Raw genomic sequence first — 26,242 nt, forward strand, 5'->3', positions numbered from 1 at the left:
CTTTTTCTGTACCAAGTTGGCACTTGAACCACCCTCAGCACCACGAGCAAGTGTGTCTTTTGCCCTCGCCTTTTCTTCCACATCAAGAGTCCCAATGAGATCCGAAGCAGTGAACTCTTGTCTCTTGTGTTTTAGGGAAGTAGCAAAATTCCTCCATGAAGGAGGCAGCTTGGCAATAATGCTTCCGGCAACAAACTTGTCCGGTAACACACAGGAGAAGTACTCAAGCTCCTTGGCTAGTGCCTGTATCTCATGAGCCTGCTCAACAACTGAGCGATCACCAGTCATCTTGAAGTCACAAAATTGCTCCATGATATACAGTTCACTGCCTGCATCCGAGACCCCAAACTTGGCCTCGAGAGCAGCCCACATGTCCTTGCCATTAGTAAAGGACATATAGGGTTCAATAATGTTCTCTCCAAGTACAGATAACAGAGCAGCCCTGAACAGCTGTCGGTTTTACGAAAAACTTGCTCCTGAGCAGAGTAAGCTCTCCTCGAGGCTTACCAAGAGTGGCGTCATAGCGGTTCATGTTTTCAAACCGGAAGAAGCGCTCTCGCGCGCCATCTCTTGTAGTGAGTACCCTCAAAAAGGGGCGGCTTCACAGATGCGACAAAGCCACTTGGGGTAAATTGCCTATAATAAGGTTTTTGGATTGTTGAGAAAATTAGCAATTTACCAAGTAATTTAGACAAAATAGACCGCAAGAAAAACATGACTAGATTAATGGGAAATAAACAATGTATGTAGGAGAAGAAAGATAATGGAAATATATTCGGAGAGATTGATCCATATATTATAGGTGCGACACAAATAGAGAGCATGGTGGTGATCTGAACAAGATGAAAGAAAACACCATACAGCTGTGCGCCCGCGTTGGCATTGACGTTGTCGTTTTCAGCCATGTCGTCGAGGTAGAGACTGCTGATGTCGGGGAAGAAGTCCTCATCGGGGAAGTGGTCGTCGAAGTCCGTGATGAAGTCGATGGTCGCGGCGATAGCGCTCCCCAAAACCTTATCGCCCTTCTCCCGTACGGGACTAGAAGAAGCGGGGTTTCGGAGGCCCTCTTGTCCGGATCGCGGTGCACGCCGCAAGACGGGATGGAGAAGAACAGCAAACGAGCGCAGTGCTATGGAAAGCGTTTGCAAGAACCTGTACGTGAGGTGAGGAGCGACCTCCCTTTTATAGGCACGGGCAGGCAAGCGAACAGACGGCGACGGGAGATGAAACGAACAGTCAGTGGGAGGCGAACCGAGGAGACAGCAGCCGGAGCCGAACGGCCCTAATAAAAACCCACTAGCGAAAATTCGTTTCAGCTTTGTGCAACCGTTCAGATTATTTCCCATTCACGCGCGGCAAAAAGATAGAGAAGCTCTCGGCTCGAGGCATTCCCGCAACCCGTGTCGTGTCGTGTCGTGTCGTGTCGTGTCGAACGAGCGAGCGAGGAGGAGGTGGAGTGCGCGAGGATTCCCTCTTGTTCTCACTCACATACAAGTGCTAGAACAGCTCTCCTTATAAACCACTCCAGCTCTCTCTCAACTAGCAATGTGGGACTAAACATTTGTCCCACCGCTTGCCATGCATGAATGGGCTACATGGGCCTCTAGGATTTTCAGGAATTATTGGAATGAAAAAATTGGACTGGAAATGGTATGTTCTGAAGAGAATGGAAAACAGAGGAAGAAGAACCACAACTGAGTCCCTGCCTCAACCATTATTGCTGCTACTGCCGTTCGTTTTCTAAACCACCTCAGACGAACGGAAACGGCGCGTGGAGCCCAGGGTTTCCGTCTGCACCCAAACAACCCGAACGACGACGGCTCGTGCGCCTCACGCGCGCCGCGCGTATGGACGGCCTAATAAATCGCGACCGTGCGCGGGAGAGCGATCGACGGTGCAGATTCCGCGTGAGCTATTTCTGGCCTGTACCATGTAAACACGCACACGAACAGCTAGCGCCGCGTGGAGTGGAGTGTCCCCACTGCTGGCGCGGGCCACCGCAACCCTGTCCCCTCCTCCGCTGAGCTTGATCCTCCCTGTGGCCGCTCCTGTGGCATCCGTTGCGCTCCAGGTTCAGCTGGGTAGCACAGCCTTGGGACGTGGTAGCTTCAAGTGGTAGCATGATTCTATGAGAGCAGCACTCGGTCTTTTTTTTTTAGCAACAAAAGAGCACTAGTCAAGCGCATTGTTTTTCTTGAACAGGTAAAAGTGAAGGTAATGGCGTAATCGGGTTGTAATCATGGCCGGTCGTAAGATTTCAGGGCCAGAACAAACTAGAATTCAGGGCCCTTCACATCATTATATAAAATCAATATTTTGCGTTGTATAATAATTATCAGGAATACATATTTCAACTTTAAAGTGCATTTGAATGTATTTTTAGCTAAATAAATCACGGATGTTAGATTGAACTGTTGATAAATATCTATGTGACTCACTAAACTCAAATATCATTCTCTTCGGTTACGTCGGCCACAGACTTTCATGACATGTCTTATAAACTTAAGAGAGCATACTAATAAGTTAGAGAAATGCTATATTGATCTCGGTCTCACATGCACTCTCTATCTTGGCCACCCAACTGATTCAGGATTAGCAAAGAGATGGGTATTCAACACCGCATTCTTCAACCAAAATTCAGCAGCTACAGTTTTCTCTTTCTTCTGACAGATCGGCATGAAAATGGCACATCCACTTATGGACATTTGTAGTATCTCTCTCCATTCATTACATACAATAAAACTCACTATCTGTTGACATAATTGTTACGGTCCACATGATCCTTTGTTATTTACCATCAACACAATTCACATAATTAGCACATAAAAGTGATTCTGCAAATTCTGCAAAATGCACTGCAATGTAAGCTGATTATGTGCAACAACATAATATTTTGTAAGACCCGTGGTGCCCGAGTAATTTTGTATAAATGTGTGGTCTAGAAATCGAGCTCATGTGAGCTCAGGAGCCAAATCGCCTCGCCCAATAAGTTATTGTTAATTTATACTAAACATCTTTATCTTTTTATAAATCATCGAAGAACCAAATCTTACCTATATTTACACCAAGTTTTATCATGCAATCTTAATGTTATTCCACTTGTATCCAAAACTAGAACAATCCACATATTTATCTTAACATTAGATTCAAAATTGATAGTGACCTAACTCGCCATACCATTGTTAATGTAAAGGCATATTTATTCAAGGAATATGTTTTTATGTTTTTATTTATTTTAATTTGGATTATATTTAGTACATGGAAATTGATATAGAAAACGAATTACAATCATATACAACTTTGTTCCACCCACAACATAGTTTACCACCCTTGTGTGTTTTGTATATTATGTGTGTAGTGTCTTACAACTTCCTATATGGAGCAAGGTTTCTAGGGTGGACGATACTAGCAAATATCCTACCACACATTGTTGTTGCCCTCTTCTCGACTCCTTAGGCGTGGGTAGCAACAAAGTAAGATCCTCTCAAACTCATGCATGCCAACTTCTAATACATCGAAAACATGCTTTATTTGATAAATCTTGATGTACTATATTGGTGAAGATCAAGCGAGTAAGCATACATGAGTGATCAACGCACCTACCTAGCATGTCAGAAGATAATGGGCCAACAAACCCAAGATGAACTAAGACCCTGCACATGACGGCCACCCGATTTGGCCCACTACAATGGGCCAGTAACCGAAGTGTCGCCTGAGTCCTAGGCCCCTAAATCGTCACTCTTCGATGGACTTCTCATTAATGCGGGCGTTACTTCTAACCATCAATACACGAGTTATAGTTGGCAACATCACTACACATAAATGCAAGCATCATCCTAGCGTTTATCTAAGAAAATCCATACAAGGCAATAATCTAATGCGGGAATAGGGTTTACCACTTCCATGTAGGAGGTGAACCTAGGTAAACTTCGTGTTGAATCCCGTAGTCAGGAACCTCTCTTATGAATTGCCCTACATTTCCTAGCAATTCCTCATCCTCCATATGTACTTCCATGGAATCTCCACGTACAATATCCACGTGATGTCGTTTGAAATCATGCAAAATGCAAGACACTTTTTGTGTATTAAGCACGTGCTAGTATGCATGCTTATTTTGGTGTTGGCAATGTGAACTATTGTAGGAGTAACAATATTTTTGTTTACTGCAACATCGGGGAAAAAAGTCCCGTTCCATCTTGTGCCAAAAAACATAACGAATAGTTAGAAGTAACAATATTATTGTCCAAAGCTGTACGCGTCATTCTTTTCATCGTATGGGAAGAGTGAAATAAGAGGTTTGTTTTCCTCGCAGCCTCGCCACAAAATTGCGCCACCTCTCATCATCGTCTCGAAGATCATGAAGGAGGCCAAAAATTGGTCGATCACACAGAGCAAGCATCCGAGTGCAATTATGCCGGGAGCTAGAGTAGCTTCCTTGTAACAACCTCGTAGGCTTTCTAACCGCTTCGTTAATTAGCGAGATGATAATTCTCTCTGCGTAAAATATAATATTATCGAACTATAAACGCCCTATACCCTAAACACGATAGTAAGATTAACCACATGTAGGCATCATTTTTTTTGAGGGAACCACAGGTAGGCATCATGGCTACACTTATTTTAGGAGCCAGGACCACATAATCCCCGCAAATAGCATGCCCCATTTCTAAATTGGACTAGACATGGTGTATCTACACTTCTTTTAGCTAGGCACTCTTTTTGTACTATGCTACCCTTTCTGTACCACACACCGTCTCACTGGCCAACGATAGGCAGCTCTTCGGTGCTGCCTACTTTCCGTGGACGCAAGCAAACCCAAAACCTTCACACTTCACAGTTCACAAGGGCCACACAGCATGGGCAACAGCGGGGCGAGCCGCACAGGATCCCGAGCGCGCGGGACATGGTCACTGTGAAAGCTCACCACCTCACCCGTCCCTTTCGCAGATCCCGTCACGCGCAGCGGACAGCCGCCTGGTCCAATGGTTCGCGTCGCCCCATCATTAGCTCGCGCTGGGTTGGTGAGTTTCGGTGTGTGGTGTTTGGACTAGCGCACGGCAAGGACCATAGTAATCCGGACCTAATCAAGTGCTCCAATCCCCACGCCACCCGACCCTTGCTGCTGCTTCGGGTCCGAGCCTAGTCGGACCGAATCACTTTGCCCTCCTTGTTTTCTCACCATATTGCCAACACGGGACGTAGGGATCGATTTGAGTGGTTCTTATTTTATTTTTCGCATGAAGATAATTACTATTTTTGCATGAAAATTAAGTTCATGTATTAGTCTCATATTTCTATTATCGTCCAACTGATTGACTCAGATGTATTTGCAAAACGAACCGACCAACAGGTCTCCATGGAGATCGGCACCCACTAAGACTAGGGATGAAAGTAGAGCGAAAACTGACGGAACTCATGTATGTTTTCAGTTTTTTTTAGATTATCTTACGGAAGCGGAAATGAACAGAGGAACCGGCAAAAGGAATAAGGTAACATTTATTGTCAGGACACATATGGGAAAACATTGGACGTGAGCGCGACACGACGTTACTCCGTTTGCATTCTGATGTGTCCCTAACCCTAGGTTAGTAGAATCTAATGGTTTCATTCCGTTTCGCATATATCGACAAGGGGTCGTTGGATCGCGGCAAGCAGAACGGAAACGGATGATAACCACATTAAATGAAAAGTTGTATATTCAACGGAAACGGATGTCCGTTTCACCAAAAAAACACACCCCTTGCTTTCAATTCTCTTTCGCTCAAAAGTTTCTTTTCCCGTTCCGCAAGTTGGGTTTCCGTTTCCATATTATCTCATCTTTTCCGTTTCCGGCAGAATGGTCGGAAACTTCCTACTCCGTATTGATTATCATCTATGACTATCCTTGTGGCACACAACATGCAAATATTTTTCTATTTCCAAACAAAGCCTAGGTTCATTCTTTGAAATATATAAGACCACCCCTTGTTTGTATAGCAACAATATTCAATGCTTTTTTGACTCAAAGGATTATATAAGAATTTCTATAGTACCTTCCACCTACAAAAATATATTATCATGATTTGTTTAATCCACACATAATTTTCTAACAGTGCAACCAAAAACTGTTGGCGCATATTGATTGGTATGGTTTTCAAATTGGGCATGGTTGAAAAGTCTTGCCATCTTATCATATCATATTCTGCTACTAGCAGCAAGCAAGCTGAAGAAGGTTAAAATAGTATATTCCCGGAGCCGAGTCCTGCAAAATTCCGGCGTCTGCCTGTCATCCGAACCTTCTTGAACCGGCGATTCCGAGCCTACCTCATCTCCATTCTCCTTCCCCTCTCCTCCCCTGTCCCATCCACTCTACTCCTCTCTCATTCCGAGGCGGTGCTAGCAGAAGCCAGCACGAGCTCTCGCCGGGGCGCGTGCACGCACCCACACCGGAATTCGGCGGGCCTCCCGGCACGCGCGGGCCGCCGCCGCCGTCTCCGATCGAGCATTGGGATCCCTCCCCGCGCGCCGGCGCCTCCCGGCGGTTCCTCCCCCCGTCGCGCGATTTCTGACGGATTCTCGGGCCCCGGAGCCGCGGGATCGCCTCCAATCGGTAATGTGGCCTCTGATCCCTTCCTTCCCCCGCGAATTCGGCCTCGATTCGCCCCGCTCCCCCGCTGATTTCCCCTGGGTTTTCGCTGCAGAATGGCGCAGAGCAATTGGGAAGCGGATAAGATGTGAGCTGCGCTGCCTCTCGATGTGTTTTCTCGGCGTGGGTTATTTTTTCTTGTTCGCGGCTATGGTTTGGCTAATTTCCCGTGGTGCAGGCTCGATGTGTATATCTACGACTACTTGCTCAAGCGGAACCTGCAGACCACCGCCAAGGCCTTCATGGCGGAGGGGAAGGTCGCCGCTGACCCAGTTGGTGAGTAGTGTGCCCCCGCTGCCGCTCATCTGTCTGAATCCTTGTGCTATTTCATGGGGCCAACTTGGTTTGCGAAGAGTGAGCGAGTGTTCGTGTGTGTTAGGCAGGGATGGGAATTCGCAATGTCAAGTGGTTGGCAGGGCTGTGAGCTTAATTTGCTCCGAGAATTCGAGACTCGGGTTTAATGGAGGGTTCGTGCTAAGTAGGGCTGGGAATCGGTAACCTTACTTGATCTAGCTGGCAGTCCTATGCCGAATCAGGGCAGGGACTTCTAGCCTTGAAGGTGCCTTTGCAGAGTTTTGGGCAAAATCCGGCACAGATGCTCGAGGCGAGTTTGAGCTGAAGTAAGGTGGAAATTTTCAAATTCAAAGAGGGGGGTTGGGAGGTTCATGGTTAAGTTGGCGCGTAGTTTCTGCATGAGCCATCCTCCGAGCTACGGTGGTGATATTCGTGGCCCGTTCGTGCTTAGGAAATTTTCTTCGCGCGTGCACTCTTCGTATTGGATCAAGGCTACATTTTATTGTACCTATGACTTTCGATGGTGTTACTAACTGTGTTGTGAGGATCTGGTTTATCTGTAGTGTTTTTGTTATAGCTTAATAGTGTTTTTGTTCTCTAGTAGGCGTAGCCTGGCTGGTGGACACGTGCTGACTCGTGCCTGCCAGCCTGGGTTCGAGCCTCCGCGCGTGCTCGCAACACCAGGTCATATTCACGAATTCTTCTATACAAAACTCGACAGGGATCCTTCCCCTGCGGATGCATGCAAAGACAAACTTCATGGATCTCTTACTTTTGGTGTTTCTTCGTGCATGAACTATCTTTGATATACCATATATACTGATGGGTTTCTTAATGGAGATTCAGGGTTAATGCCACTATTATATATGCAAAGATTCTAACACTCGATTTTTTGTGTGTGGATAAATTAACACTGGATGTATTCGGGTCATGTTAAATGCAGGGTATCTTCCATATTTCACTTTTTCGACGAAACAAAAAGATAGATTATACAGATGAATTGCAGATGCACTTTATGAAAGTCGAATTTTCACACATGCTTGTACTGACCAATACCAACCCACGAAACATGATAAATACACTCCGACATGTGAGTAATAAGGGTTTTTATTTTCATTCTCATGGGGGAATGCCTATTGGGTAACTACCAAACCTAACTAACCGATAGACGATAATGGTACTGCAGTCTGTATAGCAGAACTTTACGTGCACAACTTCTAGAATCAAGATAATTTTATATTGTGATTTTAGCAGTAAATATCGCAGGGCGGCCTAGCGCACTGGCAGAGCACCTACACTTGTGTCCTGGAGGTCTTGGGTTCGAATCAGCTCTGCCTGGAAATTACCTTCACAAGACCCCACAATGGCACATATACACATTTGAAAGAAAACTAGAGTGGAAAGCCTCCAATCTAATTTTGTGCATTGCCACATGCATGGTAGAGTTAGTAACATGAGCAAACTGGACAGACAATTGTGATATGAACTAATTTTCTTACGAAATGCTGTGAAACTGAATAATTGCCATTTTAGTTGCAAACAAACTACTTGCTTACTACAGCTAGATATATGTTATAAAGGGCTAGCTAGTAATACTTTGTGTGCCCTCAACAACACCTTATACAAGTGGTTTTCTTGGAATTGGCTCTTGTCTAAATCTGAACTCACCGAATTGCCCGCTGAATCGAACAAATGGTTTCAAAGAACATACGTGTTTGCTACTCCCTCCGATCCACAATAAGTGTCATGGTTTTAGTCCGAATTTGAATAAAAATGAACTAAAACCACAACACTTATTATGGATCGGAGGGAGTATAGTTTTTCTGTTTTACACTTGTAAATTTATAGTAGTAGTATCTGATTAGTATAAACGTATGATCTGGCCCCACCAAAAGACACAGTGCATGTCATTTTTCTATCTCAGTTATTTAGAGAATATTTTTTCCATGTTGGATTTTTTTTTGATAACTTGAAGCCTCAAAGAGATAAAAATTCAAGAGTAAGAGTACCTAAAGGAGGTAGCAATGGCATCGTGTGTTAAGACTTAATTGAGGAAATTAACTAGAAAAGGAAGATAAGAGTTTGCTAGATTCCAGGTATCATCATGTGTTAATGTTAGGTCTTGAGGGCAAGGTTGTGGTTTATAACAGACAGAAGCTGGCGATGAGCAGATATGTAGATTACCCCATGCAATTGCACAGTGTGGTACATTGTGCCACATAAACCTCTGTCCATTTTTTTAGCAACTGTATTATTATTATTATTATTATTATTATTATAGGAGATGCACACATTTTACTGTGGTATAAAATTTGGTCTGTCATGCAGCAATTGATGCTCCTGGGGGGTTTCTCTTTGAGTGGTGGTCTGTCTTTTGGGATATATTTATTGCAAGGACAAATGAGAAGCATTCTGAGGTTGCAGCTGCTTACCTAGAGGTAAATTGGGAATCTTCGAATCACTTAGTCATTCGCCATGCATGTGTTCAATTGTTATTGATTGCACATTCTGGCCCAATCTATATTTCTTTGGATACAGGCACAACAAATAAAAGCAAGAGAGCACCAGCAGCAGATGCAGATGCAACAATTGCAACTTATCCAACAAAGGCATGCTCAAATGCAGCGAACCAATTCAGGCCATCCTTCGCTTAATGGCCCAATAAATGGCCTAAACTCTGATGGCATTCTGGGATCGACAGCAAGTGTTTTGGCTGCCAAGATGTACGAAGAGCGCTTGAAGCACCCTCATTCCATGGATTCCGAGGGATCGCAGCTTATCGATGCTAGTAGGATGGCTCTTCTTAAGTCGGCAGCAACAAACCATACAGGGTGATCCTCCATATATCATCTCCTCATTTTGATGGATTTTTCGGAAAAAAGAAGTTAGATTAAATATCAAAGTGTTATTGGCATTCTCACTAAATATATCATGTTTTGTGCAAATAGGCAATTAGTTCCTGGAACTGCAGGAAATGTATCTACTACACTGCAACAGATTCAGGCTCGGAATCAGCAATCAATTGTGGGTTATAGCTCCCCTTGTCGTGTTATTTCAGTTCACAGTTTCTTCCATTAGTCTATTGATTGAATGAATACACTGCAACAGGATATTAAGAGTGAAGCTAACATGGGTGTAGCCCAAAGATCTATGCCCATGGATCCATCGTCCTTATATGGACAGGGAATAATGCAGCAAAAACCTGGATTAGGTGGTGCAGGTAGCTTTCCTCTATATTCTAATTCCTTTTTAGAGTCAACAATTGACATGAAATAATAATTCTCTTAACTTCTGTTTGTTCTTTGTATAGCTTATGACTAAAGTTGTGCAATACTAGCCGTATAATGTTAAAACACATACTAAATCTATTGTTCTGGGTCCTTTTGTTTGGTTATAATTGGATTATCTCATGAATATAATGCGAGATATTCATAATCAAGTTCAACAGGAAAATTATCCTTCTCTCGTTTTTTTATTCTGCTTTCTTGGTGAGATATATCTTCTTGTCAACAGGACTGAACCAAGGAGTGAGTGGTCTACCTTTGAAGGGCTGGCCATTAACTGTAAGCTCCCTATATATTTATTGTCTGCCATATTCATGTTTTGCTCTGGAATCTAATAACCTTCTTACAGGGAATAGACCAACTTCGACCAAATTTAGGTGCTCAAATGCAGAAGCCATTTCTTTCAACACAGTCACAGTTTCAACTTATGTCGCCGCAACAACAGCAGCAACTCTTAGCACAGGCTCAAGTACAAGGGAGCCTTGGTAACTCAAGTCATTATGGAGATATGGACCCCCGTAGATTTACAACACTAGCCAGGGGGGTTGGCATGAATGGTAAAGACGGACAACCTGTTGGGACTGATGGATGCATTAGTTCCCCAATGCAATCCAGTTCACCAAAAATTAGACCAGACCAAGAATATCTCATGAAGGTTTGTTTATTTTGCAAGTGTGTATCCCTTGCGTGGAGTTTGATCTTAAGATATTGTTTTATTTATCTCTAGATTGTTGGAATCTAACTAGAGCTGAAAATTATACAGATGCAGCAAACATCTTCTCAGCAACCACAGGAACAACTTCAGCAACAGCAGCAGCAGAACCAGCAACAGCAGCAGCAGCAAAATCAACAGCAGCAAATGCAACAGGTTTTGACAGTTTGCCCAGTCTGTGGGATATATTTTCTATTCTTGAAAGTTAATCCATGTTTAAATTTACCCCTGGAATTTATCTTTTTATTCATGATAATTTATTAGTGTGCAAATTTACTCCTACAAAGTTAAAACTCTATACCTGTCTAGAAATAAAAGCCTTTCGCCCTACTGTTGCACTTTTGTCAACAAGTTTCAGTTCTATTATTAATTTATCTGAAATACAGAGCACACAATATGAATTAAGATGTTTACTAGTAAAAGCCAGGAAAAGACAACACAGTATAGTATTGTTTCTTTCTGTTTGACTTAGGTATTCCATTTAGAAAATTCCAATATCCAACTCCATCATATTAACGGTTGCAAATGTCTTCTTTACCTTTTCTTCCTGTTTTTTTCCCTGGTTGCACACCTGTCCAGTGGTGCTGGGGTGGTTTGTTGACAGGTTATCTTTTATTTTCTTTTCTTCTTTTATCAAACTATTTCAAACTAGTTGGTGGCTACTCCAATCCACAACCCAGGTGTCCCAACTCTATATACATGTAACTGTCAAAAAGTTATTTGACCTCTGATTCATTTTCCATTTTTGGGTCTATTTCAGTTTGAATTAATTAATGCTGACTAATGAACTGGTTTTCCAGAAAAAATATTTTTAAATTTATGATTCTTGAAATTTGCTTCTTTATGATGTACTCGTGGTCATCTTATATCTACTGTGTTTTTTACTAAGTATTTAATTGTTTATATCCAGAACAATAGAAAAAGAAAGCAAACTACATCGTCAGGCCCAGCAAATAGTACTGGAACAGGAAATACGGTTGGCCCTTCTGCCAACTCTCCGCCGTCAACTCCATCCACACATACACCTGAAGGACTTGGAATGGCTGGCAATATGCGGCATGTTCCAAAAAATTTAATGATGTATGGCGCAGATGGAGCTGGACTTGCATCCTCGTCAAATCAAATGGTAGCTCATTTACCTTTTCCATATAATATGTTTTGTTGGATGTATCTAATGATCATTCTATGTCAGAAAAATATGTAAGGTCTTTGTTATTTTTAACAGGATGATCTTGAACCTTTTGGTGATGTTGGCTCATTAGATGATAATGTCGAATCTTTCTTGTCCAATGATGATGGAGATGCCAGGGATATTTTTGCCGCACTTAAAGGAGGCCCCACAGAGCCTAACCCAGCAGCTTCGAAAGGTAGAATTTCTGATGTTTCTAGTATCTTTCAAACATCGTATGACATGCCCTTTTTCTTTAGGTTTTACCTTTAGTGAGGTTAATTGTTGGCGAACAAGCAACAGCAAGATAGTATGCTGCAACTTTTCGTATGACGGGAAGATCTTGGCTAGTGCTGGACACGAAAAGAAGGTATGTGCAGCTGCCATACTTTGGTGAACCTTTTCCTATTAAGAGTGGAACCCCTTTGCACCGTTGGTATTTATGAGTATGGTTCCTTGATTTTTGTTCCTCTCAGGCTGTACTTTGGAACATGGACACTTTCCAGACACACTATTTACCAGAAGAGCACACTGGCATTATCACTGATGTCCGTTTCAGACCTATCTCCATGCAGATGGCAACATCATCTTTTGACAGAACAATTAAACTATGGAACGCTGCAGACGTAAGTTATGCTTGTCAGTTTATTTATGTGCCAGGAAAAATATATCTGTTAAAAACAAGAGTGAGATTTCTGGAAGTTCAGAAAAAAATGTTCGAATTTTGTGAATCAAACTTGAATGTTGTTTAGTATATTAATGGCACTGCACCACATTGGGAATCTGTTGAATGCATCTAGCCTAGTGGCAAAAGATTGCATGAGCACAACCATCATATACCGTGTTCGACTTCCACGCTAGGCATTTCTGTTGTCATGCTCTTAAGCTGTGAGACAGCATGTTAGTGATAAAGAAATAGAAAACCAGGCTGGGTATTGATGGGATTTTAAACCCAGACTGAGTGTTACGGTGAATAAGACTTGGCAGTCAGCACCAGGTTTCCTCATGTGTTGGCGCAGTTCATACTTTTCTTTTCTTTTTTAGTAAAGATACAAGAAATTGGAACAAGTGTTGTCCAGTTTAACTTTTGTACTGCTGAAATCTGATTTCCAGCGAGTTTAGCCAAAATTTGCCCAATATTGCACTCGTATGTGCTACTAGTGGCAAGCTATTGCTTAGTGGGCTATTTTGGTGTGCCTCACTGCGTCCTCTTGCAACATATGCTCACACACCCTGCCTCCCAGTACATGTTATATCAAGTTACCCAATATTATTTGTGCGGATATAATATGAGGCTTGATCATTGTAAAAATAAATTAGAGGCATATATATAAGTGCTATTAAGAAATCAGAGTTCAGTATGTCCACTCTGTTGTGATTGTTTAATTGTACCACCATCATACACCTGAGTTTAGAATTGGCTGTATGTCTGTTTGCATTTGTATATTGCTTAAAACTTGATTTTTTTGTTTGGCAGCCTGGATACTCTCAGCATACATTTACTGGGCATAATGGTCATGTCACATCGCTAGATTTTCATCCAAAGAAGACAGACCTGTTGTGCTCTTGTGATGGCAATGGTGAAATTCGATACTGGAACGTGACTCAGCTTGCCTGTGTGCGTGTTATAAAGGTTAGTACTCTTCTTTCTGGCCCCTTAAAAGTTTCTTAAGAACTTATCTAATAAACAAAAAAATATGATTGAATAATTTGCCATTTCATAATTCTGACTACTTCTCTCTGACAGGGTGGTACTGCTCAAGTTCGTTTTCAACCTAACACCGGACAGTTTCTCGCAGCTGCTTCTGAAAATGTTGTTTCTATATTTGATGTTGACACACATACCAAAAAGTACATCCTGCAGGTTTGTTGTTAATCACCACGTCAATGTTTCATTCCTTTCACTGAGAAGTTCTTTCGCAGTGTGCTTTCTATAAAGCCAGGCCAAGTGCCTTTTCTCTATCTAAAAAAAAGTTCTTTTGCAATCCTTTCTTCTGCCATTTCTTCTGCACATGCACATTTAACATTCCGGCATTGAGAGATTTTTAATGAAGTTGTGCATGTAATCAATCTGATTTTGCCAAGTAATCATGAAACTTAAGGATTTGATTTTAATCTCAGGGCCATAACACAGACGTTCAGTCAGTGTGCTGGGACAACACCGGGGAGTACCTTGCTTCTGTTAGCCAGGATCTAGTAAAGGTTTGGTCAATATCATCAGGAGAGTGCATTCATGAGGTCAGCTCAAATGGAAATAAGTTCCATTCTTGTGTGTTCCACCCAAGTTATACCAATCTCTTGGTGATTGGAGGCTACCAGGTAGTACTTGCTCTTCCGTTGAGTTTTGAACTTCTAATAATATATATTTGAATTCTGTCTAAAGGCCTTAAACTTACCTTTCTTTAGTATTTTCTTCTTTGTTTACAAGAAATTACTCTAATTTATAACATACGTACTAGTAATTTCTTATCTAACTATCACCTGCTAGCAGAAACTCCAATTGATATGTTTTGTAATGCCCAGGTTTTGTTGCGTAGAACATGTTACATATTGTGTATGCGTGCTTTACTATAAATTTCTCATCAACATTCTATCGGTGCAGTCTATGGAGCTATGGAACATGGTAAAGAACCAAAGCATGACGGTACAGGCTCATGAAGGTCTTATTGCGGCGCTGGCACAATCACCAGTAACTGGAATGGTGGCTTCTGCGAGCCACGACAATTCTGTCAAGTTGTGGAAGTAGCAATAATAAGAAAATGCACCTAGATAGTTTCTTTTTCTTCTCCAGATAATTGACATTTCTTCAGCCGTGTCATAGAATGAGTTGAGTTCGGCGATGTTATGCGTTATCGATTGTGTTGTACTCCCAAGGCGAATAAGGAAGTGTAGCTGGTTCCCCTTGCGGTTGAGCTGTTTAGTGATGGTTGCGGTGAGTTTGAGGAAGAAACTGTATTTTCTCTCGATAGGTGTGTGTAGCCCAAAAAAGGACATAGAAGAAAAGGCCTAAAGCTGCCTCCCGTGTTCCATCTTGTTAGTTCTTATGAGATGTAAAATGTAACATTTGGGTGCTTAACTGGAACTCACTGCAATTGGCGTTTGACAGTTGTGAAATCGCTGAGCCTTGCGAGCGACCTATAAAGTAAGTTCTGAATTCTTAGTGTTGTTCCTATTTGATCTGTGCAAATGTGAATGGGATTCTCTGACTTTGAGGCTGGAAACTTTGCGTCACTGGCTTATGGTACACCGGCTTATGGTACACTGATGTTAGCGACAGTTTTTGTTTTGACTGGGACTACAACGGTGATCATGGTGGAGTCCTCATAAGAGCGGCTGCGAAGAGACCATAAGTGAAAGCTCGTCGGGAAGGAGCTGAACTGTGGGAAGAACACGGCCCAAACTTCGCACGCCATGGAGCATTTGAGGAGCAGATGCTCGGTGTCTTCGTCTTGAACATAGGAGGGGTAGGAGGCAGAGGTTGCTAGAAGATGTCGGAAGCGTCTTCCTTCCGTTTGTGGGGAGGCATCGACGCCTAGCCAGCTAGCTGGAAATCTTGAACTCCAAGGGGTATGCGTTTCTCTGGACCTTTTTCGCCAAGACATCCACATGTAGATGCTTGAAAGAATTGGCATAGAAACACTTGTTCGAGAACATGGTATTAGAGAGGTGGCTCACTCGTTGATCCGGTTCATCGGAATGCAGAACCACAGAGCCAAATTCGTAGAATAAGTGGATAACGTAAGGAGGTATTCCATGACAAGCACTAGACAAGCGTGGTCCTAAATTGTTCTGGATGCCTGAGCTAAGGATGGAAGAAACACAAACGTTTTTCCTAACAGAGTGAGAAAAAAAGGCAGGGAAGCGCTCCGAGAGGGGTATGTTGCCAATCCAACAATCAAACCAGAAGGAAGTAGAGGAACCATTTCCAACAGTGACTTTGATAATGGAGCGAAATGTTAGCGACACTTGCAACGCATACTCCCAACTGTTAGGTTTTGCTGTCTGCGATACATCATAGTACTACGGTACAGCTTTGAAATGACACTTTGATCGGTTGTGATCGATATACTAGACACGTGTTTTGGTCTACAGCATAACTTTCTACACGCACTAGTTTTGAACGGTTCATGACAATTCGGTATTGCAAAGAGAGAGAGAGAGAGATCGTGTGCTGTTATTCGTTGCGATTCTACTGCCAAAATGTGGCAAATTAACTGAGCATTGACTGGGGGAAACAACATTAAGAGCGTATTCCCTGGCATTCGCGAGGCGAATCACAAGCCGATGATCCCGCACGCCCAAATTTATTTACCAGCCTATAAATAACAGCTGCTACACCCACCAAAATCACAGAGCAAAACACACGGTACACAGGACAGACAAAGAGAGAAATCCCGTCTCCAGACACTCCGCTCCGATCCGTTCCGTCCACCCAAAATGGCCGCCAGTACCAAGTCGCTGTTTCTCCAGGCAGCTCTCCTCCTCCTCGCCGCCGGCCTCCTGGTCTCGTCCTGCTACGCGTCTCCAGACGCCACCACTCAAGGCATGCAACTCTTGGCCGTTGCCTGTTGGTACATACTACATTTTGCACGTGTTTTCTGTCTTGTGTGGTCGATCTTGACGTGCATTTTTGATATGTGCCTGCAGGCGACGTGAAGGCGGCGCCGGCGCCGGCGACGACCACGGGGCGGACCACGGACCCCAAGTGCTCGGAGATGTTCCGGTGCACCCCCGATAATTGCAACGACTACTGCGTCCTCATCGGCCTGCACGACTCCAAGGGCTTCTGCAGCTACCGCGGCCTCAACTTCTACTGCTGCTGCTCCGTCCCCTTCCGCCGCACCGCCGCCGCCAAGACGCCAGTCATCTCCTCCTAGTTCTTTCTTCGTACGTGCGTGTAAATTAAGAGTGTGGCCGAAAGGCACACGACCTATACGTAGCATTTCTGCGTTAATAAAGTTCTTCCTCTTGCGTGCATACAACATTAGAGTTTGCTCCGTGCAGATCATATAATATGTACGTATGTCGTGTCGGTCCAGCAACTTGAACATCGACGGGCAAGGAACATATAACTGAGGGTGGACGAGCACGATGGCAGGACGCTGTTTTTTTTTTAAGAAACACGGTAGAAATGCGGATGCTCGTTTTTTTTTTTTGAGAACACAGACGCTCACAAACACGCACGTACAAACATCCCTATGAACGCACGCATATACACCCTACCCCTATGAGCACCTCCGAGGGACTGTGTCGACATATCTTGAAGTTAACGAAGTCACCACTAGCTCCTCGCTGTTGACGGGCACATCACCTACCACAGAAAGCATATCGCCGATTAAATCCTGAAATAAATCCAGGTAAATGCAACACTCATGCCAAGTCTAGGACTTAAACCTGAGTGGGCTGATTCCACCACAAGGTACGCTCGCGTACATACATCCTACCCTACGAGCATCTCCGAAAGACTGAGGCCTCCCACTAAAATCTCTGGTGAGTTAGGATACAATCGCCCTCCTAAAAAATCATAGACAACCAATAGCAATCTTTGCTGTAATCATATTTCACATCTTCTCAGGTAGTATCTTCTCCGTGATATGCCACAGGCAACAACTATATCTAGCAATCTGGAAAAACATTTTGCACAACATTCTTATTTACTTATGCTCGATCGGTCACGATAGCTTTTGGTTGACGATTTAACGTGCACGTCAGCCACGCTTCAAACAACCAAACAAATGTTTGAGTATCACCACTTGATAACCAATAAAGCACATCATAACAACGCAGGTTGTGCATGATGATTCGCTCCTGCAAGCACAAGCAAACGGCGTGTCATATTTGCTCACCAAGCATGTGGCGCCGAGAGTTATGACTGTCATTGAAAGGGTCATAAACTGCTATACTTCTTCCATCAGCTCAAAATACATTACGTGGTGGAGATTCATCATCAACAATTGAACATCAATGGCACTAGAAACGATTGGATTGCCGGATTGCATGTTCTTATTTTCTCAAGGTAGTTGCGATATTCTTTCTTGCCAAAGGTCACAAAAAAAGAGTAAAATTCTTGATTACTCGTATTCCAGGCCGGTCATTAAACTCAAGCCTTCTCTTAACATGAAAATGTTTACATGGCTGGATCGTCTAGGTGTAGATCTAAAACTGGGTGCTCACTATCTCTGTAAAGAATGCACTAGTACTGTGAGGTTTACCTTCTCCTGCAAGGAGGACGAATCCGTCGAAGTAGACATGGTAGCGATGGCGACGCCGACGGCGTGAGGTCGAACGAGAGGGGTGGCGGCGGAGCTTCCCATCGGCACTGTGCGAACCCTAATCGGTGGGTGTTGGTGGGGCGAGTGGCACTCCGGTCAACCTCGTAACGTGTGCCACCGCCCCCACCACTGTATATATAGCACAGGCGACAGGGGCCCACCAACCAGATGCGGTTAGGCGCCCCCGATCAGGGCGCGGACGAGGTCAAGGGTCCGAGTTCGAGCCGTTGGGCTCGGACGCGAGGAGATCATCCTAACATTCTCCCCCTTGATCTCAACTTTTCTTTTAACTTTATATTTTTATTTTATTCATTTCATTTTGGATCAGTACATAGGGCATGTTTCATCGTCACAGCTCTATTACCGATAGAATCAGACAGCCACAATGCACTTCTCTGTTTTGAAACAAATTCTTTTACTTTTGGGCCTCTTATGATCCAGGATAGGTAAGACTTTCCCTTAAACCCATGCCGGCTACGTGCTCCTTGAACACGCTGGGTGGTAAGCCTTTTGTTAGCGGATCCGCAAGCATATCTTTTGTCCTTATATGCTCGAGACTTATTGTTTGATCCTGGACCTTGTGTTTCACAACATAATACTTAACCTCAATCGGTTTCGTAGCTGTACTCGACTTGTTGTTGTGAGCATAAAATACTGCAGGCTCATTGTCGCAGTACATCTTTAGTGGTTTGTCAATACAATCTACCACTTTCAAGTCGGGTATGAATTTCTTTAACCATAATGTCTGCCCCGTGGCTTCATAACATGCTATAAATTCTGCATACATCGTGGATGATGCAACTATCGTCTGTTTGGAGCTTCTCCACGAAATAGCTCCCCCTGCGAGGGTGAATACATATCGAGATGTGGATTTTCTATCATCTTTATCCCCCGCAAAATCTGCATCTGAATACCCTCTTATTTCTAGGGAATCAGATATTCTGTATGTTAGCATGTAACTTTTTTGTGCCTTTCACATAACGCAATGCCTTCTTTACCATTTTTTCAGTGTTCAAAACCTGGATTTTTTTGATATCTACCGAGTACTCCGGTGATAAATGCTAAGTCAGGGCGAGTGCACACTTGTGCATACTGTAGGCTTCCAATAGCCGAAGCATATGGAACCGCTTTCATTTGATCGAGCTCGTATTGATTTTGGGGACTTTGATGTTTCCCAAAACTGTCGCCCTTGAATCTAGGGGCAGGTGTGGCACTGCACTTATGCATATTATACTTACTTAGAATCTTTTCTAAATAAGCCTTTTGCGATAGTCCTAATACTCCATTGTTCCTATCTCGGTGAATTTCTATGCCCAAAACATATGACGCTTCACCAAGATCTTTCATATCAAAATTAGAGGACAAAAACTTCTTTGTCTCTTGCAGTAGACTAACATCACTGCTGGCAAGCAGAATATCATCCACATACAAGATTAGGAAAATATATTTTCCACTTTTAAACTTTGCATAAACACAATTGTCCTCAATATTTTCTTTAAATCCAAATCTCTTAATTGTCTCATTGAATTTTAGATACCACTGTCTGGAGGCTTGCTTTAATCCATAAATGGATTTCTTTAGGCGGCATCCCATTTCTTCCTTGCCTTCCATGATAAAACCCTTGGGTTGTTTCATGTAGACATTTTCTTCTAAATCCCCGTTTAGAAATGCCGTCTTTACATCCATTTGATGCAACTCTAAATCAAAATGCAACTAGTGCCATGATGATTCTGAAGGAATCCTTACATGAGACCGGAGAAAATATCTCATTGTAATCTATCCCTTCTCTTTGTGTAAATCCTTTTGCCACAAGTCGTGCTTTATACTTTTTAAGGAGGTGGCTGTTGTTGCTCCCTTTCATGCTCAACAAATGGTTCATTCGGCTCCTGACGGACAGGTTCCGAACTTTCACTCATCGTTGTCATGGGTGGAGTCACAACAGGCGCTTGCACCACAATCGCTGGGATCGTCGGTACAGGTGCACATGGTAGCACAAAATGGCTCCTGAGTCATCGGATTAGGTGCATGCACCGTCTTCTCCTCAAGATCAATTTTTGGAGCTACCATGCTCCCCCTCATCATTTCGTCTTCTAAGAAGACAACATGTATCGTTTCCACAAACTTTGTGTATTTCTTTGGACAATAGAAACGATAACTTTTTGACTTTTCAGGATAGCCAATAAAATGGCAGCTGACTGTTTTGGTATCTAACTTTGCGATATTTGGATTGAATACTTTAGCCTCAACAGGTCTCCCCCACACTTTCAGGTGGTTTAGAGAAGGCACTCTCCCTGTCCATAGCTCATACGACGTTTTGGGCACCGATTTGCTTGGTGCTCTGTTTAGAATGTGAATAGCGGTTTTTAACGCCTCAATCCACAATCCCAATGGTAGGGTGGAATAGCTCATCATACTGCGCATCATATCCATAAGGGTACGCTTGCGCCTTTCAACTACCCCATTCTGCTGAGGTACGCCTGGCATCGAGTACTGGGCGACTATTCCAGTCTTCTATAGAAACCTTGCAAAAGGTCCAGGGACTTGGCCATATGGAGTATGTCGACCGTAGTACTCCCCTTCACGATCAGACCTGACTATCTTTATTCTTTTATCATGCTGATTTTCAACTTCAGCTTTGAATATTTTGAATTTATCCAACGCTTCTGTTCTTTCTTTTATTGGATAAATATAACCATATCGGGAGTAATCATTCGTGAATGTTATGAACGAATCATAGCCATCCACACTTTTCATAGGAAATGATCCACATATCTCGGTGTGAATTATTTCTAGTGTTGCTGTGCATCGATTTGCACCCTTTTTAATTTGCTTTACAAATTTTTCTTTAATGCAATCGATGCGCTGTTATATGTCTGAGAATTCTAATGGAGGAAGAATACCATTTTTAACAAGTCTTTCTATTCCCCCCCCTCGAAATATGGCATAAGCGACAGTGCCATAATTTCGATGATTCATCAGTTCTTTTCTTTTCTTTTTGTTCTTTGTCCGACGCGGACAACACTTTTTCACTCACATTACACATAAACAACACCAACATAAGCATTATTACACCATATGGCACACTTGCCATGTCCTTCCTGTCCATGTGTACATTTCTGTCACCAGTTGCTACAGCAGCTGGGTCGCACATAACTTTGAAGAACCAGTGAACTGGCTCTTTATTCTTTCAAGATACTCCCCTACGGAAGCACACTCTGTAATTGAGCCCACAATAGCGTTCTCAATTATATTCTTTATAAATGGCACTTAGCCACTTATTATTCTGCCATGCAGCATCATCATCCTTGTCATTTCTGACTTGATCTTTTGGTCTGACCGGCTGTGGGGACCCAGTCCACCTCAGCACAAATCGACCTTCTTTCTTCATTCAATGTAGTTATCACCTCTGAGGGTTGGAACATCCTTGATGCAACTTATCAAGTAGTACCCTCCTTTAAACCACAATGAAATGATATCATAGCAACAATTGCATGCAATAATCCAACGTTGGTCAAAATTAGAACATACAACTGTTTGTGCAATTAAAACTATGTCACCGTTGGGCAGAAATAGAGATAAATGCACTTCTTATTGCAACAGACCATGATCATGTCATTAATAACGTTGGTTAAAAATAACAAAACCATAATTGTCACGATAATCACTTTAATCATCTCTTTAACATTTTAACTGTCACTTTTGCACATATTATTGCAACAAAACATGATCATACCATCAATGACGTTGGTCATAAAATGACAGGATCATAATTGTTTCAACAATCACTTTTAAGCAACTTTTTAAATTTAATTGTCACTTTTGCATTTAAAATGCTACTTTTCTATTTTTGCAGCGGAAACTGTGACTTTAAACTTTGAACTTTTTTAGAAGCATCTCTGTTACTTTTTAATTTTCTAAAACAAATATCTCGTTGGTTCAATTTGCTCAGAAAAAAACTTAACAAAAATGCTTCTTTAACTATTGCAGCGGAAACTTTAACTTTAAACTATTAACTTTTTAACTTTTCAGAGACATTACTGTTACTTTTCATTTCCTAAAACAAATATCTCGTTGGTTCAATTTGTTAGGAAAAAAAAACTAGACAAAAATTGGCCAAAAAACAGCTCAAAAAATTCCTAAAATGCCTCTGTAATTAATAAAACAGTAAAAACTGACTGTTACTGTACAGTGCAGCCCGCGGCCCACGCGGCCCGCTAAGCACTGAGCGGCACGCAGCCGACGCGGCGCCCACGCGGCCGGCGGCGCACAGGGACGCGGCGCCCACACGGCCTGCCAACGCGGCCCGGCCGCGGAGACCACGCAGCCCGGCCGGCGCCGCTCGTTCCTGGCCGTCGGATTAGATCCGACGGTCGGCCATCACTTTCGGGCGGTATAAAAAGGGTGCCAACCGGCCAAACCCTAACCCTAGCCCCCATTTGACCTGCGCCCCTTGTTGTGTCTCTCTGTCCGGCGGCGGCGGAGAGGATTGCCCTCCCGCGCGCTTGCCCCGTCCCGCTCGCTCGCTGCCGGTGACGGCGGCAGCAGCCCGCGCCTGCCCCGCCTAGCAGCAGCCTTCCGCGCGACGCCGCCCCGTCTGTGAGAGAAAAAGCTCCTCCCTTCTCTCTCAGCCACCATCCACCGACGGCGACCAGGAGAAGCAGCAGCAGCGCCCCTTTTGGCCCTCTTGCCGGCGCGTGCGTGCACCCTTGCGTGGGCGCACCGCCGGCAAGCGGCTCAAGAGGTGGTGCTCTTTTCTTTCTTTGCCGGCACCATGAGCTTGAGCAACAGCAGCCCGAGGCGGCTCAGTGGCGGCGCGGTTTTCTTTGCCGGCGTGCGCCAGCAGCCGGTGACTGTTGGCGATGGCGGCGCGGTGGCCCCACTTCCCCTGTTCTGTCTTGCCGGCGAGCCCAAGGCCCCAGCCAGTAGGAAACTTTCTTTTCCCTTTTGTTTCGGTAGGGTTTGGTCGCAAGGATGAACTAGGGTTTCTAATTTTGCGTTCTGTTTCTTTTCTACCCATCATGGCACTAGATCTACACACCAGAGAGGCTCTGATACCAATGTTTACATGGCTGGATTGTCTAGGTGTAGATCTAAAACGGGTGCTCACTATCTCTGTAAAGAATGCACTGGTACTGTGAGGTTTACCTTCTCCTGCAAGGAGGACGAATCCATCGAAGTAGACATGGTGGCGATGGCGACGACGACGGCGTGAGGTCGAACGAGAGGGGTTGCGGCGGAGCTTCCCATCGGCACTGTGCGAACCCTAATCGGTGGGTGTTGGTGGGGCGAGTGGCACTCCGGTCAACCTCGTAACGTGTGCCACCGCCCCCACCACTGTATATATAGCACAGGCGACAAGGGCCCAGCAACCAGATGCGGTTAGGCGCCCCCGATCAGGGCGCGGACGAGGTCAAGGGTCCGAGTTCGAGCCGTTGGGCTCGGACGCGAGGAGATCATCCTAACAGAAAAGTCCAACCATTTGTTGCATCTAAATAGCCAAGATTTATGTGGGTTTAATGTAATCCAAAATGACTGTTGAAAGATGAAACTTGCCATCGGGCCAGTAGTTAATTTGGTTTCAATATATTTCTTGGGTTCGAGTGAGTCTCGCCCTAGTGACTAGTGAGAACAACAAAGAGCAAGGTACTTCACATCTCGATTATCATTGATGTTTGGGTTTCTTCTCGTCGCACCAGATCCTTTTGCTTTTGCGTATTTGTCATTGTAGTACCCTCGCACGTCGCGCACAATCTCAAAGGTCATGCCCAACTCCAGGTCTTAAAGTATGACGTTGCTTTCATTTCGTTCCTCGGTGCAATCTTCGTATATTGAAATAGACATGTCACTTGATTCTTGAACACTGCCAGATCAATGGTCTATCCTCCCGGTCAAAAGAAAAAATCTATACTATAAATCGTAAATAGCTTAAGCATTCCAAATATTATGTTGACATGCAATCAATGAAAATATGATGAACCATGAAAAAAAAAAGAATGGTGCGACAGAAAAATATGCTAGCTGTTAATGCCAATACTAAGGATATATACACAAATATCTCGTCCATATTCTGTAAGATTTCGGTTGTCTTTTTTTAGCACGGCCAAGATCATTCCACCACGCGAAATCGCGAATGCAAATTAATTATTCCCTCCGGCCCTAAATATGTGTCACAAGTTCAGTAAATCTAGAGAAATTTTAGCTTATATTTAGCCTAAATCTACAACAAGTATTTAGGATCAAAAGGAGTAGTACAATTCACTCGAAGGCATAGAAGAGAAAATCTCTGCATTAATATACCAAGAAAATCTCAAGCAGATTTACCACGTGATTCACAGGCATATCAATCCAGTGCTAATTTTCACCCATCGCGCGTGTATATAACCCGACGTCCAACCAAATAACACTGCAAACGATATAACAGACTATACATTGGACTCTTTTTTCGAGAAGAAGAAACCCATTCCCATCTGTCCGTCCGTTAACCCAAAATGGCCAGCAGTCCCAAGGCTGCTCTTCTCCTCCTCGCCGCCGCTCTGCTGCTGTCGTGCTGCTGCGCATCACACGCCACAGGTATGTTCTGAATCTCCGGCTTCGTGCAAAACACAATATTTCTTTTGTTTTGCTAAAACACACATAATACTACTCCATGCACTTTCCACGTTCTCTTTCTATGTGGTCTCGACGTGTGCGATCTTGTGTGCAGGCGGCGAGACGCATCAGGAGAAGGAGGCGGTGACCATGCCGATGTCGACGGACCCGTCCAAGTGCGAGCGGATGGTGCCGTGCAGTGAGGACATGTGCACGGAGCACTGCGTCCGGATCGGGCTCGGCAACGAGAGGGGCTTCTGCAGCTTCCTCAACCTGCAGTTCGTCTGCTGCTGCCCCATAACGTTCGGGCGCGCCGCCACCAAGATCCCATTATCCTCCGTCAAGCACTTCTAATTTTGCTTAGCTGGCTAGTCCTTCAGGCCTTGTTTGGCAGTTGAGGTTTCAGGTGTTTTAATGAGTATTATCTCACGGGGATTAGGTGAAAGATTCACCCAATACCCTTCTCCACCTCAATCCCTTTGTCCATCTATCTAGTTTGACTGGCACAGAGGGTTTGCTTCAATAATAATATGGCTAATCAGTCGTACGACTGAATCTATAACATAATAATACAGTGAATGATACTTTTTTTACAGCTACTACGAATCATACTTTGTGTGAGTGCAAACTTCGAGAGGAAACAAGCAAATAAGAATGTGATTTTTATTCTCTCGATAAAGTGTGCTTTATTATTTAAAAGATTTAAGCACTATACTGCCTTCTGCATTACAAAGATGCACACAACGGCACACATTCAAAAGTGTTAACAACAAAATAAAAGATAAAAGGCGCACTACAAGTAAACATCACAGAAACTGCGAAGGCCCCTATGGTGATGGTCGACTATTTCATAGATTACGCTGCCATAAATGTTGGACCCCGGTTGCTTCTTGGAATGAGATGCTACAATACTTAAACTTAGTCGGGTTGCTACACGATCTGATGAATTTTGTTGGGAACTTATCAAGAATGGTGTATTCTCGGTAGGATCCATGTATAAGGATTTAGTTAAACCCATTCAGCCGATGCTTAATAATAAAAAACATTTGGAAGACGAAGATAATGTTGAAAACTAAGGTTTTTTGCATGGGACCTTCGTCGTTACGTTATTCTTACTAAAGGTAACCTTGCAAAATGCAACTAACATGACTGTACGAAATGTGTTTTCTATCATGAAGAAAAGACAATAAAACATCTTTTCTTTCAGTGTCGGTTAGCTAGGTCTATATGGTCAATCATTTAGATAGGCTCTACCTTATATCTCCGAAGGATTGCAAATATTTTCAGCAATTGGCTAAA

General features: G+C 43.6%; 3 protein-coding genes across 3 annotated transcripts; all 3 read left to right on the forward strand.

Annotated features, from left to right (window-relative positions):
• Positions 1–6,264: 6,264 nt before the first annotated feature.
• Positions 6,265–15,243, forward strand: LOC127305399 (transcriptional corepressor LEUNIG_HOMOLOG). Its single transcript, XM_051335816.1, has 18 exons — positions 6,265–6,589; positions 6,681–6,713; positions 6,804–6,901; positions 9,248–9,357; positions 9,458–9,750; positions 9,868–9,943; positions 10,028–10,139; positions 10,433–10,482; positions 10,553–10,858; positions 10,967–11,071; positions 11,826–12,041; positions 12,141–12,282; positions 12,344–12,453; positions 12,560–12,709; positions 13,561–13,716; positions 13,831–13,947; positions 14,205–14,402; positions 14,686–15,243. Exons 2-18 carry the CDS (start codon positions 6,682–6,684, stop codon positions 14,827–14,829), a joined length of 2,415 nt encoding a protein of 804 aa, XP_051191776.1. The 5' UTR covers positions 6,265–6,589; position 6,681; the 3' UTR covers positions 14,830–15,243.
• Positions 15,244–16,414: 1,171 nt separating this feature from the next.
• On the forward strand, positions 16,415–17,065 carry LOC127305400 (uncharacterized). Its single transcript, XM_051335817.2, has 2 exons — positions 16,415–16,626; positions 16,731–17,065. The coding sequence occupies exons 1-2, from the start codon at positions 16,521–16,523 to the stop codon at positions 16,958–16,960; spliced, it is 336 nt and encodes a 111-aa protein (XP_051191777.1). The 5' UTR covers positions 16,415–16,520; the 3' UTR covers positions 16,961–17,065.
• Positions 17,066–24,773: 7,708 nt separating this feature from the next.
• Positions 24,774–25,536, forward strand: LOC127309189 (uncharacterized). The gene is made up of 2 exons (XM_051340136.1): positions 24,774–24,925; positions 25,059–25,536. The coding sequence occupies exons 1-2, from the start codon at positions 24,844–24,846 to the stop codon at positions 25,295–25,297; spliced, it is 321 nt and encodes a 106-aa protein (XP_051196096.1). The 5' UTR covers positions 24,774–24,843; the 3' UTR covers positions 25,298–25,536.
• Positions 25,537–26,242: the final 706 nt, after the last annotated feature.

This window comes from Lolium perenne, chromosome 6, assembly GCF_019359855.2.
Source record: "Lolium perenne isolate Kyuss_39 chromosome 6, Kyuss_2.0, whole genome shotgun sequence".
NCBI classification, from domain to species: Eukaryota; Viridiplantae; Streptophyta; class Magnoliopsida; order Poales; family Poaceae; genus Lolium; species Lolium perenne.